The sequence below is a fragment of the Jaculus jaculus genome, chromosome 16 (genome assembly GCF_020740685.1).
Source record: "Jaculus jaculus isolate mJacJac1 chromosome 16, mJacJac1.mat.Y.cur, whole genome shotgun sequence".
Taxonomy (NCBI): domain Eukaryota; kingdom Metazoa; phylum Chordata; class Mammalia; order Rodentia; family Dipodidae; genus Jaculus; species Jaculus jaculus.
The window spans coordinates 14,864,107-14,880,368 of NC_059117.1; the positions used below are offsets into that span (position 1 = coordinate 14,864,107).

The 16,262-nt window shown below is 45.7% G+C and overlaps 1 protein-coding gene across 4 annotated transcripts in view; it reads right to left on the bottom strand.

Annotated features, from left to right (window-relative positions):
• Positions 1-6,057: 6,057 nt before the first annotated feature.
• Ube2d4 (ubiquitin conjugating enzyme E2 D4 (putative)) overlaps positions 6,058-16,262 on the bottom strand; it is a 29,888-nt gene continuing 19,683 nt past the window's right edge. For 2 of the 4 annotated variants that reach the window (XM_045136053.1, XM_045136054.1), the window contains 3 exons: positions 11,954-12,059; positions 8,582-8,754; positions 6,058-7,002 (listed from right to left, as the gene is read on the bottom strand). In XM_045136053.1, coding sequence (XP_044991988.1) covers positions 6,886-7,002; positions 8,582-8,754; positions 11,954-12,059 — 396 coding nt within the window. In that variant the 3' untranslated portion in view covers positions 6,058-6,885. Of the gene's footprint in view, positions 7,003-8,581; positions 8,755-11,891; positions 12,060-16,262 lie in introns of those variants that run through there. The other 2 variants (XM_004652898.2, XM_045136056.1) reach the window with 2 other exon arrangements.

The following is a 16,262-nucleotide window of genomic DNA, read 5'->3' on the forward strand; positions in this document are numbered from 1 at the left end:
AAGGTTTCTACAGCTGTTCTACAAATACCAGGAAGACAAAAGTTGCTGGAAGGACATAGATTTATTTTTTAAAATTTATTTGCAAGGAAGCTGGGCATGATGGCACTTGCCTTTAATCCCAGCACTCCGGAGGTAGAGGTAGGAGGATCACCATGAGTTGGAGGCCACCCTGAGAATACAGAGTGAATTCCAGGTCATCCTGGGCTACAGTGAGACCCTATCTCAAAAAAAAAAAAAAAAATTATGTGCAAGCAGAGAGAGAATGAGCATGCCTACAAACTAGACACATGTACCACTTTCGCATCTAGCTTACATGGGCACTGGCGGATTGAACCTGAGTCAGCAGGCTTTGCAATTAACTGCTGAGCCATCTCTCCCACACTAGGTTATTTATTTATTTATTTAATTTATTTATTTATGTGCAAGCTGGGGGGGGGTGTGCCAGGGCCCCTTGCCACTGAAATTCCGGAAATAGACTTATTCAAGACCCACCCTGAGGTGAACAGAGACTTTTAAAATTTATTTATTTATTTATTTACTTGAGAGAGAGAGAGAGAGAAGCAGAGAGAATGTGCACACCAGGGCCTCCAGCCACTGCAAATGAACTCCAGATGCATTTGCCACCTTGCGCATCTGGCTGGTTCCTGAGGAATCGAACAGAGGTCCTTTGGCTTTGCAGCCAAGTGCCTTAACCACTAAGCCATCTCTCCAGCCCAAATAGAGACTTTTTTTTTGTCTCAAATCTTTTATGGCAGACTTTAGCCCAGACTGACCTGGAACTCACTCTTTGTGCATCTGGTTTGGTCCTGGGGAATCAAACCTGGGTCTTTTGGCTTTATAGGCAAACGCCTTAACTGCTAATAAACCTTCTCTCCAGCCCTGAAAGATTCTTTTTAAGAGAGAGTAAAGAAGCTGGGCGTGGTGGCACATGTCTTTAATTCCAGCACCCAGGAGGCAGAGGTAGGAGGACTGCCATGAGTTTGAGGCTACCCTGAGACTACATAGGAGGCTAGAATTAAAAGCATGAGACAGCACACTTGTCTCTCTCTCTCCATACACACATACACACACACACACATTTTTTGAGGCAAGAGAGTGAAAGAGAAATTGGCATGCCAGGGCCTCCAGCCACTGGAATCAAACACAGACGCATGTGCTACTTTGCGCATGTGTGCGGCCTTGCCTCATTGTGTCACCTTGTGCATCTGGCTTATGTGGAACCTGGAGAGTTGAACATGGGTCCTCAGGCTTCATAGGCAAGTGCCTTAATTGCTAAGCCAGCTCTCCAGCTCCTCAATATATATATTTTTAGGAAAATCAAGGAAGCTCCTGTCTGGCCTAATGGGAGTTTTACAGATTTTTCAGTCATTTTGTTTTAAATAAAATCTGTCAACAGAGAATAACCATGTGGTAGGGACAAAGTCAAAGCCAGGGAACTAGAGAGATGGCTCAGTGGTTAAGGTACTTGCCTGTAAAGCCTAAGGACCTGGGTTCAATTCTCCAGTACACAAGTAAAGTCAGATGCTCAAGGTGGTACATGTATCTGGAGTTGGCTTGCAGTGGCCAAAGGCCCTAGTGCATCCATTCTCTCTACCTGCCTTTTTCTCTCTCTCACTCTCTTTCAGAGTTAGAAATCTGGCCATCCATGAGCAACTGTGGGAAGGGGGCAGTGGAAATCCTACAGTGTTGATATTCTGTTCTATTATTGAATGGGAAATAGAAATTGGCTAGGCATTGCCAGGCGTGGTGGTGCACGCCTTTAATCCTAGCACTCGGGAGGCAGAGGTAGGAGGACCACCCCATGAGTTCGAGGCCACCCTGAGAATACAGAGTGAATTCCAGGTCAACCTGGGCTAGAGTGAGACCCTACCTCGAAAAAAAAAAAAAAGAAATTGGCTAGGCAGTTTAGGGTAGCAGGGTCCTGAAAGTGAGCTTTTATTTTTCTTGGCTAAAAGAGGGAAATGTCCTTGAACCCTTAAAAGAGAGTCTAGTTTTATTTTTTTCTCTCCCCCCCACCAAACGAGATTCCCTTTTCTGGAAACTAGATACGATACCTAGCATGGGAACTGACCAACTTATTCCCCTACTCTCATCCAGGAAAGCTTCATTGAATCTGTGCTCTTCTTGACTCACCAAACAAAACAATCAAGGTTCTCTATATACAATTAAACGGAACCAGTAAAGCTAACCCCAACTCTATGCCAAATTTACATAGCCAAGGTGTAAGAAAAATGAGATCCAAGTCATCCTGCAAAGACCCCTCCCATCTCTGGAGATTTTTGCTTTACTTCCTTTCCTAAAATAAATCTTGGGCTGCTGGGTGTGGTGGTGCACACCTTTAATCCTAGCACTGGAGTCAGAGGTAGGAGGGTCGCTATGAGTTTGAGGCCACCCTGAGACTCCATAGTGAATTCCAGGTCAGCCTGGGCTAGAGTGAGACCCTACCTTGAAAAAAAAAAAGCCAAACAATAAAAAATAAATACATCTTGGGCTGAAGAGATGGCTTAGTGGTTAAAGTGCTTGCCAGCAAAGCCAAAGACCTAGGTTCAGTTCCCTAGTACCCACATAAAACCAGATGCACAAGATGGCACATGCGTCTGGAGTTCATTTGCAGTGACTGGAAGGCCCTGGTGCACCCATTCTCTCTATGTGTCTTTCTTTTTTGATTTTTTTGAGGTAGGGTCACTCTGGCCCAGGCTGACCTATAATTATGTCGACTCATGATGGCCTCAAACTCACCGAAATCCTCCTACCTCTGCCTCCCAAGTGCTGGGATTAAATGCACGCACCACCACGCCTGGCATCCTTTTCTGCCTATCTTAAATAAATAAATAATAAATCTTGCTTAACAGTACCCCATTTCTGGGGATCCCTCCTGTTATACAAGAATGCTGCCTCTTTTCCTTCTCTAAAGCTCTATAATAGAATCTTTCTTTTTTTGGTTTTCCAAGGTAAAGTCTCATTCTAGCTCAGGCTGACCTGGAATTCACTCAGGCTGGCTTCAAACTCCTGGCAATCCTCCTACCTCTGCTTCCTAAGTGCTGGGATTAAAGATGTTTGCCACCTTATTCTACCATATTATTTCCCAGCAGAAAGTGGCTTGGGAAACTTTGGCTCCAAAAATCTATGTTTCTTTTGAGTCATAAACTATTATTCTTCAAAGAGCAGAGTACGAGGGGAAAGTGGGGAGGGGGAGGAAGGGAATTACCATGGGATATTTTTTTATAATCATGGAAAATGTTAATAAAAATTAAAAATGAAAATAAAATAAAGAGCAGAGTACGCATGCTCACAGCTCCAATACCCACTTGTGCCTGGATTTTCCCATTTCTTGCTTCTGGCTAAAACTTACTGTCTGCAACACGCTTTGTAATGCTGGGCTGAATGCATCGCTGCTCCACAGAGCCTGTGATAAGAGCCTTGCTGAAGGATAACTTAGTGAAGACATCCTCTCCAGTTAAGATTTATTTTTTCAGGGGCTGGAGGGATGGCTTAGTGGTTAAGGTGTTTGCCTGCAAAGCCAAAGGACCCAGGTTCAATTCCCCATAATCCACATTAGCCAGATGCACAAGGGGGCATCTGGAGTTCATTTGCAGTGGCTGGAGGCCCTGGCATGCCCATTCTCTCTCTCTCCCTCTTTCTCTGCCAAATAAATGATTTTTTAAAAAGATGTATTATTTCAGCTGGTCATAACATCACCACACCCTCTGCTTCTTTTAAGATAAGAGTCTCATATATCCCAGACTGGCTTTAAACTGTTTCTGAGGACAACTCCTGTCTCATCTCCTAAGTGCTGGAATTACAGGCATGTAGCAGTACACTGGCAATATAATCTTTAGTGAGTTCCAGATTAGCCTGGGCTAGAACAGACCATACCTTGAAGTTCCTCCCAACCCCCCCACAAAAAATTATTCTTTCAACAAAGATCAAAAGGGTAGAAAGGAGACAATTTTAAAAAGGAAGCAAAGAAAAGTACTATGAGGCCCCAAAATTAATTCTGGTCCCAGGAGGATCCTAAATGCGGGACCTTTGTAAGGCCAATGTAGGAGGAACGGGCTCAGTCTGTCTCGTCCTTTACAAAGAAGTGATGATCTCAGAATGGTATTCTAGCTGGCAAAGCACCTTGCAACAGTCACAACTTGGCAATTATTTTCTTTATTTCTTTCATTTTCATTGAATATGTTGGAAATACTACAAAATGCAGCTTGCTTCTTAATCTATGTATCTTTGGGAGCTTGGAAGGAATTTTTTTCTTGATGAAAAAGGAACTGTTGTGAGATCTGGAAACTCTGCACCTGGCTGTGTATATATACATTACTAATAAAGCATGATCTGAGAATGCAAAAAAGGAGAAAAAACAAAGGACTGGAGAGATGGTTCAGCAGTTAAGGTACTTTCCTGCAAAGCATAATGACTGGGGTTCAATTCCCCAGTACTCATGTAAAGCCAGATGCACAAAGTGGAGCATGTATCAGGAGTCTGCAGTGGCTGGACGCCCTGGCATGCACATTCTGTCTCTCTCCTCTCTCTGCTTGCAGATAAATAAATAAAAATATTTCTTAAGAGCTGGGTGTGATGGTGCACGCCTTTAATCCCAGCACCCAGGAGACAGAGTTCGTAGAAGGATTGCTGTGAGTTTGAGGCCACCCTGAGACCACATAGTAAATTCCAGGTCAGCCTGAGCTAGAGTGAGACCCTACCTCGAAAAGTTTAAAAAAAAAAAAAAAAGACATTGCTTTCCTAACTAGATGTGGTAGCACATTCCTGTGCCTCAGATTGCAGGAGGCTGAGCCAGGAGTACTGAGATAGCAAGGTCATCCTGGGCTATATAGCAACTGTCAAAAAACAACACAGGGCTAGAGATGGCTTAGCAGTTAAGGCACTTGCTTGTAAAGCCAAAGGATCCACACTCAATTCCCCAGTATGCACGTAAAGCCAGATGCAAAAGGTGGTGCATGCATCTGGAGTTCATTTGCTACAGCTAGAGGCCCTGGAACACCCATTCTCTCCCTCTCTCTCTGCCTCTTTCTTACTTACACACACACACACACACACAAACCAACAAAGAGGGCTGGAGAGATGGCTTAACGGTTATGGTGCTTGCCTGTGAAGCCCAAGGACCCAGGTTCAAGCCCCCAGAACCCATGTAAGCCAGAGGCACAAGGTGACATGTGCACAAGGTGGTGCACCCATCTAGAGTTTGACTGCAGTGGCTAGAGGCCCTGGCATGCAAATTCCTCTCATAAAAAAAGGGCTGAAGAGATGGCTTAATGGTTAAGGTGTGTGCCTGCAAAGACAAAGGACCTCAGTTTGATTCCCCAGGACCCATGAAAGATGCACAAGGTGGCACATACATCTGGAGTTTGTTTGCAGTGGCTGAAGGCCCTGGCGTGCCCATTCTCTCTCTCTTTCTCTCCCTCTGCCCTCTTCTCTTTCAAATTAAAATAAAATAAAGTCACAAAAAAAAGACATGAAATTCCTTTCTTGAATTTTCTAAACAATCTAACCTCAAAGCTCTAAGACCAAACCATGAAATGAGGTCCATTGGAAAGCCAAGTAAGGAAGCCAGGCATTCAACAGGCAAAAAGTCTCTAAAAAGCCTCTTGGGTGGGAGGGGTAAACGCTGGACAGCTGCTGACTCAGCAATTAAAGGCACTTCTTGTAAAGCCTGATGGGTTGGTCTTGATTCCCTAGTACCCATGTAAAGCTAGATGCACAAAGTGGGGCATGCATTTGGAATTTGTATGCAGTGACAGGAGGTCCTGGAATGCCCATACACACACTCTCTCTACCTCTTTCTCTCTTAAATATAAATTTTTCCAAAGAGCCTCTATTTTGCCTGAAAGAAAAAAGTGGATAGACATCAATTATTATGTTATGATCGGAGGCCAGGCATGGTGGTGCACACCTTTAATCCCAGCACTCTAAGGCAGAGGTAAGAGGATCGCCATGAATTCCAGGCCACTGAGATTACACAATGAATTCTAGGTCAGCCTGGACTAGAGTTAGACCCTACCTCAAAAACAAAAACAAACAAATTTAAAAAACCTAAAAAAGGATGAGTAATTTCCTTTTTATTTACATTTAGGCATCTACCCCCCCATTATGTTCCAGTCTGTTGAATGGCTTATACTTGAACTTCACGTAGGTGCCCTGTGGGAAGAAGTGGGGATATGGATGGAGAATCTCATCACACAGAAAAGCGTAACACAAGTCTCTCCATGTTTCTTAATTTGCTCTTGCTTCTAAAAGTCATCTCTCATGGGGTGCTATATGCTTGATATCCTGAAATTCTCCATTTGCTGCTGTTTGGTGTGAGGAGAAAAAGGCAGCATTTACCAGTGCAGAGGAAGACGGCAGGAGACAGCAGAAGCACTTTCCAGTGATACTGTTCCAATTCCCAGAAGCCTCCAGAATGCACTCAAGACTCCTTAGGACATGGTTCTGTAGCAGACAGGGTAAAAGGCAAGCCTGCTATGCAATGGGCCCCCAAGATGGCACTGAGTTCAAAAGGCAAAGGGCACATGGTAATGGGCCAGGATGGGACCCTGTATGGTGCCACAGTGAGTGTGGCATTCTTTGAGGACAAGGGAACAAGACGTGCAGGGCCTGGTCCCACAGAAATAAGCAGGCGAGCTGGGGTAGACAGACCAGCTCCAGCGTACCAGGAAGGATGAAGATCCTAACAATGAGCTGGGGTAAACAGACCAGTTCCAGCATACTAGGAAGGCTGAAGATCGTAACAATGGCTGTTGTTTTGGCATCAAAGATGTGGTGTTGTCAAAGCCACCATGGCCAAGTGGCACCAACAGGCTGTGACCAGAGGAAGTGTGTGGCCAACAGCATGTGAAGAACAGAGGATTCTCTGCAGGCTCAATCAACAGCTCAGAACACCACAGGAGGACCTCTGCCTGGTGAGCACTTGGGAAATATCTCCCGTGGAATCTTGGAGGCACTCACATAGCATATTTCTGCGTCCATTCTCTTGCTAGCCTGTTGTACCTGGAAGAAAAAAGCAAAGGGAGCAACGCCCTCACTTGACATGCTCACATGCCTTCAATACGGAGGAGAGAGCATGACCACAGGGAGGAAATACTCCAGGTTCAATTTGGAACAGTTCCAGGCTGTCCACATGCACTCCAAAACCTGGACACTAGTATGCGAATCCATGTCACCTACTGCTTCTGAGCCTCCTGTAAACACTAGCTGCCTTATGTGGTCATGAGAAGGACTAGAAAACTGTTTAGTGCTCATGGAAGAGGTCTGGCACCCAGGGAGGGCTACATGGGGATGTGCATTTGTGTTCATTATGGTTACGAGATCTTATATCATATGATGATAAATTTGAGATCTGAAGTTAAATACTGGAAAAATTCAGTTTTATTCTGTCTAAAATAGTTTGTAATAAATGTTCAAATAAATGCAACTTGAAATCCAACCAATTGAAACATATTTTGACTGCTTCCAGAAAATTTAAATGAGCAAAATGAGAGCTATAAAGGTCTTAAGAAAAATACGTTAGGAAGGCCAGTCATGGTGGTGCATGCCTTTTACCCCGGCACTCAAGGAGCAGAGGTAGGAAGAAAGCCATGAGTTCAAGACTACCCTCAAATTCCATATTGAACTCTCATCTCTTCCCTGGCAATATTCGCTTTTGTTGTTGTTGTTTTTGAAGGTAGGGTCTCACTCTAGCCCAGAATGACCTGGAACTCGCTCTGTAGTCTGAGGCTGGCCTTGAACTCATAGCAATCCTCATACCTTTACCAAGTGCTAAGATTAAAGGCACGTGCTACCACACCCAGCTAATATTGTTTTTATTTTTTATTTTTCGAGGTAGGGTCTCACTCTGGCTCAGGCTGAACCTGGAATTCGCTATGTAGTCTCAGGCTGGTCTCAAATTCATGGAGATCTTCTCTGCCTCCCGAGTGCTGGGATTAGGGCATGTGCCACCATGCCCAGCCCTGATGATTTACCTTAGAAGAGGCAGCAGTGCTCTCCCTAACACCACACTCTGCGCTCAGCACTGTGCTGTCCACTCGGCTGCTGTTCCTGCTGCCTGGGCTCTGCCACACATGACCCCTCCTCACTGTCCATCAACACTGGACCAGCACATGCTAGTGTCCGTGCTTGCTCCACCAGCCAGATCCCCCAGTGTTTCAGCACAAGGTGAGGAGTTCTGCAGTTCTGGGTCTGATAAATAATGCTTAAACAAAGCTGGCAGTGGGGCGGGGTGACTGTGGTGAAACAGCCACAGGCTGCTGACTGCCGGTCTCATGCAGTAAACTAACCTCAGCGCTTACCCACCTTGACTGGTTTCAGCTTCACTCTGCATATGTCCAAGCAGATAATCCCTTATTTTATGTAAGAAACCAGAATTTTCTTCTCATAGTCTTTTGAGTTCATTGTTGGCTAACCACTGACTATGGACTAAGGACTTGGCAACAGTGTCTTAGGATTCAGCAGTGGCAGCTGATGAGCTGTCCAAGGGGGTGAAGTCCTTTTCTCCCCACTCCCTCCTCAGAGTCAGAGGACATGTTAGTGAGAGCCAGGAGGCTAAGCCCAGGGCACACCCACTGCATACATGGGCTGGGCTTGGGCGGGAAGATGTCCGTGGGAACCTGGGCAGCTGGGCACAAAGGCACCCCAAAGAGGACGCGTACTTCTCTCTGTCAGCCTTGTAGGTGTGAGCTATTTCTGGCACCAGTGGGTCATCAGGGTTGGGGTCACACAGCAGAGAGCAGATGGACAAAAGAACTGGGAAGAAAAGAAAGGGTCAGTTAGCTGTAGCCATGAGGCTGTAGGTCACCCCTGAAGGTCCGCTGAACCTCTTCAACTTGGAACTTTCTGTTGTTTCTCTCACCGCCCCAATGTAATGATTCTGTTCAAGTCATGAAAACATTTTCTTTGTTAACCTATTAGCCAGAGTTTGCATAATGAACCTTACAGCGCAGTCCTGACACACTGCTCCAGGAAACGTTCCTCCTGTGTGGTCCTGGTCCTTACTTTCCTACTCTCCTGAAGCCCCTGTGGTCTTAGCCTCATGACACCATTGTGGCTCCCCTGGCCCAGTCCGTGCCTGTACCATACTTGTCTGGTTTCTGATCCTAAGAGTATTGTTTATTGGTAAGAAAGGCGGCATTCAGAAAATTCGGGTTAGAATGAGATTCTAAACCAAGACTGAGAAGCCCAATGCACCTTACTGTGCCTGTGCTCCCCTGAGTCAGGGACAAATAGCGTGGCTCACAGAAACCCTGGACAAAAGGGAGTCACTAGGGCTTGGTGAGGCGCAGAACAGTGAGGACTATTGTTTGTTCTTTGCCCTAAACCCATCATGATTGGGTTTCAGTGAGTCCACCAAAGCACTGACCACAATTTTCCACAGGTAAAGCTACTGATGAGAAAGGCAGGTCACCTTTAATTAAAATACCCAACTCCTCTGATGTTCAGAGAGGCTGTCACTGGAGGACTGTAGACTTCCTTCCCCACGCCACTCAAGGACACCTTTTCTTCCTTTCCACTTGAGGAACCCTCTTCTTTCCTGTCCTCTTTTTTTTCTTGAGGTAGGGTCTCACTCTGGCTCAGGCTGACCTGGAATAATTCACTATGTAGTCTCAGGGTGGCCTCAAACTCACAGTGATCCTCCTACCTCTGCCTCCCTAGTGCTGGGATGAAAGGGGTGAGCCACCACACCTGGCTTTCTTTTCTCTTTTTCAAAGTAGGATCTAGCTCTACCCCAAGCTGACCTGAAATTCACTATGTAGTCTCAGGCTGGCCTCAAATTCACAGCGATCTCCCTACCTCGGCCTCCTTAGTGCTGGAATTAAAGGTGTGCACAACCATGCCTGGTTCTCTTTCTTTCACTCACTTGCTCCCTTCCTTCCTCCTTCCTTCACTTTTCTCTCTTTCTTGTAAATATTTTTATTTATTTGCAATGAGAGAGAGAGACATGGAGAGAGAGAGAGAGAAATGGATGTGCCAGGGCTTCTTGCCACTGCAAACAACGCCAGATGCATGCATGTGCCACTTTGTGCATCTGGCATTACATGGCTACTGGGGAACCAAATCCAGCTGTTAGGTTTTGTAAACAACTGCCTTGCCAGGCATGGTGGCACACACCTTTAATCCTAGAACGCAGGATGCAAAGGTAGGAGAACTGTTGTGAGTTTGGGACCACTCTGAAACTACATAGTGAATTCCAGGTCAGCCTGGGCTAGAGTAAGACTCTACTTCAAAAATCCAGAAACAAACAAAACAAACCACCCAACCCACCCACCCACCCACCAACCAAGAGCCTTTAACCGCTGATCCATCTCTTCAACACTCCTCTCTTCTTTCTAGCCTCTCACCTAAGAATGTATAGCCTTGGGCCCTCTGACTTAGTCTCAGGTAGACCCTGGAAGCTGGCTGACCCTCATGGCTATCCCTCCCTCTCCCACCCTGGACAGTGAAGTAAGGCTATGTACAAGGTGCAAATCAGAGAACAGCTACCTTGGCAGAATGTTAGGATGTTTCCTTGATGTGTCAGTCTGCAGAGTCTACTGTGACCCTACACAGCACAGATGGCTCTGTCCCTTTGGGGCTGCCAGATCCAATGCTGCAGTCCTTCCACAGCTGGGCCTGCCTCAAGTGCTTTGTGGCTTCTTCCCCGTGTTCTGCTACCTGCATTATCTTAGGTTCCACTTCCTTCCTGCTTTTATTCAGGTGGGAGGACGGACTTTTTGCCATTCTACCTATCCATGGCACTATATTGTCTGTATTTAGGATTCACAAAGTCCATGATTAGCTCATCTTAGTTCAGAATATCTACAGTTCTATAATCTTGTTTAGATTGTCCCTTCCTTCCTTCCTCCCCCTTCTTTCTTCCCTTCCCTTCCCTTCCCTTTCCCTTTCTTTCCTTCCTTTCTTTTGACAGGGCCTGTCTATACAGTGCAGGCTGGCCTTGAACTCCCAATCCTCCTGTGCTGTGATGACAGGTGTGTACCACTACTGTGGATCCTTTGATCTTACCAACAGACATATGCTCAATATTACTTATTTTAGGAAAAGTGGAATTCTCCAAAGACTAAGACCCCCTGAGTTCCAGCCTTGTATTTCTCTGTTCAGAGTTGACTCACAGTATGCATTGGTCCTTGTTGAATGAATGGATGAGGGAACCGAGAAATTAATATATTTGCCTTTCTGACTTTTAGATTAAAAAATGTAAGCAGGGTGCAGGAAAAAAAAATGGTTTTTGCTTACAAAGCCTGCCAGTCCACGTTTGATTCCCCAGTACTCATGCACAAAGTGGCACATGCATCTGAGTTTGTTTGCAGAGAGAAGAGGCCCTGGCATGCACAGTCTCTCTCTCTCTCCAATAATACATGTATATTTTTATTAGCGATTTGGGGGGGGGGGATTGGCATGCCAGGGACTCAGCCACGGCAACGTAATTCCAGACACTTGCACCACCTGACAGGCATGTGTGACCTTGTGCTTGCCTCACCTTTGTGCATCTGGCTGATGTGGCATCTGGAAAGTCGAACATGGGTCCTTAGGCTTCACAGGCAAGCGCCCTAACTGTTAAGCCATCTCTCCAGCCCTGATTTTTTGAAGTAGGGTCTCACTCTAGCTCAAGGTGACTTAGAGTTCACTCTGTAGTCACAGACTGGTCTCGAACTCATGGTGATCCACCTACCTCAGCCTCCCAGGTGCTGGGATTAAAGGTGTGTGCCACGAAGCCCAGCCTTAACAGTTTTGAGAACTACACAGTAACTGACTGCCGAGAACCACCAGAGTATTCATAGGAGCTTTACTCCACTGATGCTATTCTCCTTGCAGCGTTGGAGCATCATGACAGGACAGGGCTGTGAGACCTGGGGAAAGCTGCCTGTTCTGCCTGAGCCCATACTCACCAGTCAGCAAGGGGGTAAACACTGAGAGACAGGGCATGCAGAGCAAGTGTCAGTGTCTCTACCTTTGGACACAGTCAGTGCTGGAGACCACTGTGACCGCAGGATGTCCAGGCAGATGCTGCCATTGCTGTTGATATTGGGATGGTAGATTTTGGTAGTGAAAGCAACCTGCAGAGAAAAGAGGTATCAGATCAGACAAGGCACAGGGATATCTAGAGAATAAACCAAATAAAGTAGTAGCTACTGCTGAGTGGCACCAGCATGTGCCCTGCAGTCTTCGGCACCCTACGCATAGAACACCCATCCCAAGTCTTCAAGGGGCCCAGGTGGGGCAATAAGTACACTGACTTCTTTCTTGCTGAATTATCATTCTCAACATAGGAGGATTGATACTAACCCTCTCACAGTGATGTGGGAGTAACACAGACGATGGTAAAAAGAACATTAAAGCCTTTCTCTCTCTTAAAATAAATCTTTTTTTTAAAGGGGCTGGAGAGATGGCTTAGAGGTTAAGCGCTTGCCTGTGAAGCCTGAGGACCCAAGTTCGAGGCTCGATTCCCCAGGACCCATGTTAGCCAGATGCACAAGGGGGTGTACAAGTCTGGAGTTCGTTTACAGTGGCTGGAGGCCCTAGTGCGCCCACTCCCCCGCCCCCCGCCTCTTTCTCTCTCTGTAGCTCTCAAATAAATAAATAAATAAATAAACAAAAAAAAGTTTATTGTCTTGGCTAACTCAATAAAAGTTTAACAACAACAACAGCAGCAACAAAAAAGGCTGGGGAGATGGCTTAGCAGTTAAGGTGCTTGCCTGCAAAGCCTAAGAACCCAGGTTCAACTTCCCAGGACCCACATAAGCCAGATGCACAAGAGGTGCATATATCTAGAGTTTGTTTGCAGTGGCTAGAGGCCCTGGCACACCTATTCTCTCTCTCTTAAAATAAGTAATTTTTTAAAAGAAATAACTTGAAAGCTCAAAGAGATATGCAAGAAACAGTAACTTGGCTGGGAGTATGGCTCAATGGTTAAAGGTGCTTGCATGCAAAGCCTACTGGCCTGGCTTCAATTCCTCAGTATCCACATAAAAGCAGACGCAAAAAGTAGGGCATCCAACTGGAGCAGCAGTAAGAGGCCCTGGCGTACCCACCCCCACTCACACAATTTTTTTTAAATATTTTGTTTTTATTTTTATTTATTTATTTGAGAGGAACAGACAGAAAGAGGGAGGGAGAGAGAGAAAGACAGAAAGGGCACACTTGAGCCTCTAACCCCTGCAAATGAACTCCAGATGCATGTGCCACCTTGTGCATCTGGCTTACATGGGTCCTGGGGAATCAAGCCTTGAACCGGGTCCTTAGGCTTACAGGCAAGCGCTTACCCGCTAAGCCATCTCTCCAGCCCCAAATTTTTAAATATGATTAATTATGGAAACAGTGAGGAAGCAGAGTTCCCACAAGAAACATAAAGTTCACTCCTCATCCTTTATTTATTTTTTTTTTTTTTGGAGGTAAGGTCTTGCTCTAGCTCACAGCTGACCTGGAATTCACTCCGTAGCCTCAGGGTGGCCTTAAACTCATGTAATCCCCTTACCAAACTCACCTCCTTTCTTTTTATTTATGTATTTATTTACATGAGAAAGAGAAAGCAGGGGAGAGAGAGAGAGACAGAATGAGTGTACCAGGGCCTCCAGCCACTGCAGACGAACTCCAGATGGATGCACCTCCTTGTGCATCTGGCTTATGTGGGTCCTAGGGAATCAAACCTGAGTCCTTTGGCTTCACAAGCAAATGTCTTAGCCACTAAGCCATCTCTCCAACCCTCTTCTTTCTTTCCTTCCTTTCTTTTTCCTTCCCTTCCTCTTTCTCTTTCTTTCTTTGAGGTAAGGTCTTACTCTAGCCCAGGCTGACCTGAAATTCACTATGTAGTCTTAGGATAGCCTTGAACTCACAGTGATCCTCCTACCTCTGACAGAGTGCTGAGATTAAAGGTGTGTGCCACCATGCCTGGCTCATTTCTCCCCTTTTCTTCTAGTACTTGGGTTTAGACCTAGTCCTTGTTATTCATTTATTTGGAGGGAGGGAGGGAAGGAGGGAAAAAGAGAATACAAATGGGTCCACCAGGGTCTCTGGCCGCTCCTGCAGTCAACTCCAGATGCATGTGCCACTTTGTGCATCTGGAGACTGAGAAACTGAACCCATTAGACTTTGCAGGCAAGTGCCTTAACTGCTTAGCCATTTCTCCAGCCTCTCCTCCCCAAGTGCTTTTTGTGTTTTGCTACTGAACTGTAACTAGATTTTTTTTTTTTCATGTTTAGACAGGGTCTCATTTATGGCACAGGTTGACCTTAAACTTTCTAATCTGCTTCAACTCCTGATTTTGGAGTTACATCTGGCTCACAAACCATGTATTACAATGACCTCCTTGGAGCCCACATTCCTCTAGGCAGAGACATGATGCTACTCCTTGATACTGTGGAATCCTGTCCTTGGAGGTGCGGCATGGCTGCTGCCAACGTGCAATCAGAACAGTTGTGCTTACTCACATGGTCTTCACAGTAGTAGACCCCCAACAGTCCCACATGGAAGGGAAGGAGGACTCACAAGGCACACTTTGAGCTTTCAAGTTATTTCTTTTGTGGGTGTGGCAAGAGCCTGCTTAGGGGGCCTCTCTGCTCTGTCTCAAGGACATGCACGTTGGTTAATGATTGAAGGGAGATTGGTGGCACAGTCACGAGTTGCCCATGATCCTGCAGCTTTCCCCTTATCTATGCTCCTGTAAATAACCCCAGTGAAACTCATTTATTCATCAAGCTAAAGCTGGGTAGAACAATGTTTTCTTTTGAAGTAGGGTCTCACTCTAGCCAGGCTGATCTGAAATTCACCATGTAGCCTAAGAGTGGCCTTGAATTCATAGCAATCCTCCTACCGAGGCTTTCCAAGTGCTGCTGGGATTAAAGGCATATGCCACCCATGCCTGGCAGAGAGGGCGGCCGCAGAATGGGCGTGCCAGGGCCTCTAGCCACTGCAAATGAACTCCAGATGCATGTACCACCTACATAAGATGGATGCACAAGGTGGTGCATGCGTCTGGACTTCGTTTGCAGTGGCTAGAGGCCTTGGTGCACCCATTCTCTCTATCTGCCTCTTCCTCTCTTTCTCCTCCTATCTTTCAAATAAATAAATAATTTAAAATAATAATAATAATAATAATATTTGGGCCAGGTGTGGCACACGTTTAATCCTAGCATTAGGGAGGCAGAGGCAGGAGGATGGTCAAGAGTTCAAAGGCACCCTGAGACTGCACGGTGAATTCCAGGTCAGCATTGGCTATAGCAAGACTCTACTTTGAAAAGCCAAAAAAAACTTTAATAATAATAATTACAACAAGAATAGTTGAGCTAGGGAGATGGCTCATGAATAAAGGCATTTACTTGCAAAGTCTACCAGCCTAGGTTCAATTCCCCAGTACTCACATAAACCAAGGCGCACAGAATGATGTATGCATCTGGGGCTTGCAGTGGCAAGAGGCTCTGGTGCTCCCATACTCACTCTCTCTCTCTCTCTGCTCACAAATAAATAAAAAGATTTTAAAAACAATAGTCATCGCCAGGCGTGGTGGCACATGCCTTTAATCCTAGCACTCAGGAGGCAGAGGTAGGAGGATCGCTGTTAAGTTCAAGGCCACCCTGAGAATACATAGTGAATTTCAGGTCAGCCTGGGCTAGAGTGAGACCCTACCTTGAAGAACCAAAAAAAAAAAAAATAATAATAATAATAGTTATCATTTTGTTTTTGCTTTGGGACAATTAGGGATCTTAAAACTGCAACAAGTGGGGTGTGGTGGCACATACCTTTAATCCCAGCACTTGGGAGGCTGAGGTAGGAAGATTACTATGAGATCATGGTCAGCCTGGAGCTACAGAATGAGACCCTGACTCCATAAAACAAACAGAAAATGTTCAACAAGGGCTGGAGAGATAACTCAGTGGTTAAGGTGCTTGTCTGCAAAGCCTAACAACCAGGGCTCGATTCCCCAGTATCCATATAAAGCTAGATGCACAAACTGACGCATGCATCTGGAGATCATTTGCAGTGGCTAGAGGCCCTGGCATGCCCATTCTGTCTCTGCTTGAGAAAGAATGAACAAATAAATAAAAATGTCCAACAGATTTACAGGACTATCTTGAGATTCCTGTGCATCTTTATTTTAGGGAAGGTTCTTATCTGCTCACATGCTAAGCAAGGGGTTATAGGCCAAGAGAGACCATGCAGTTTCTCCACAGAGAAAGGGCAATGGGGGGGGGGGGGGGTTACCAAAAAACTATGAGGCGTCGAATGCTGTTTCAAGGAAGTACTCGCAAACAGCAGTTGCACTG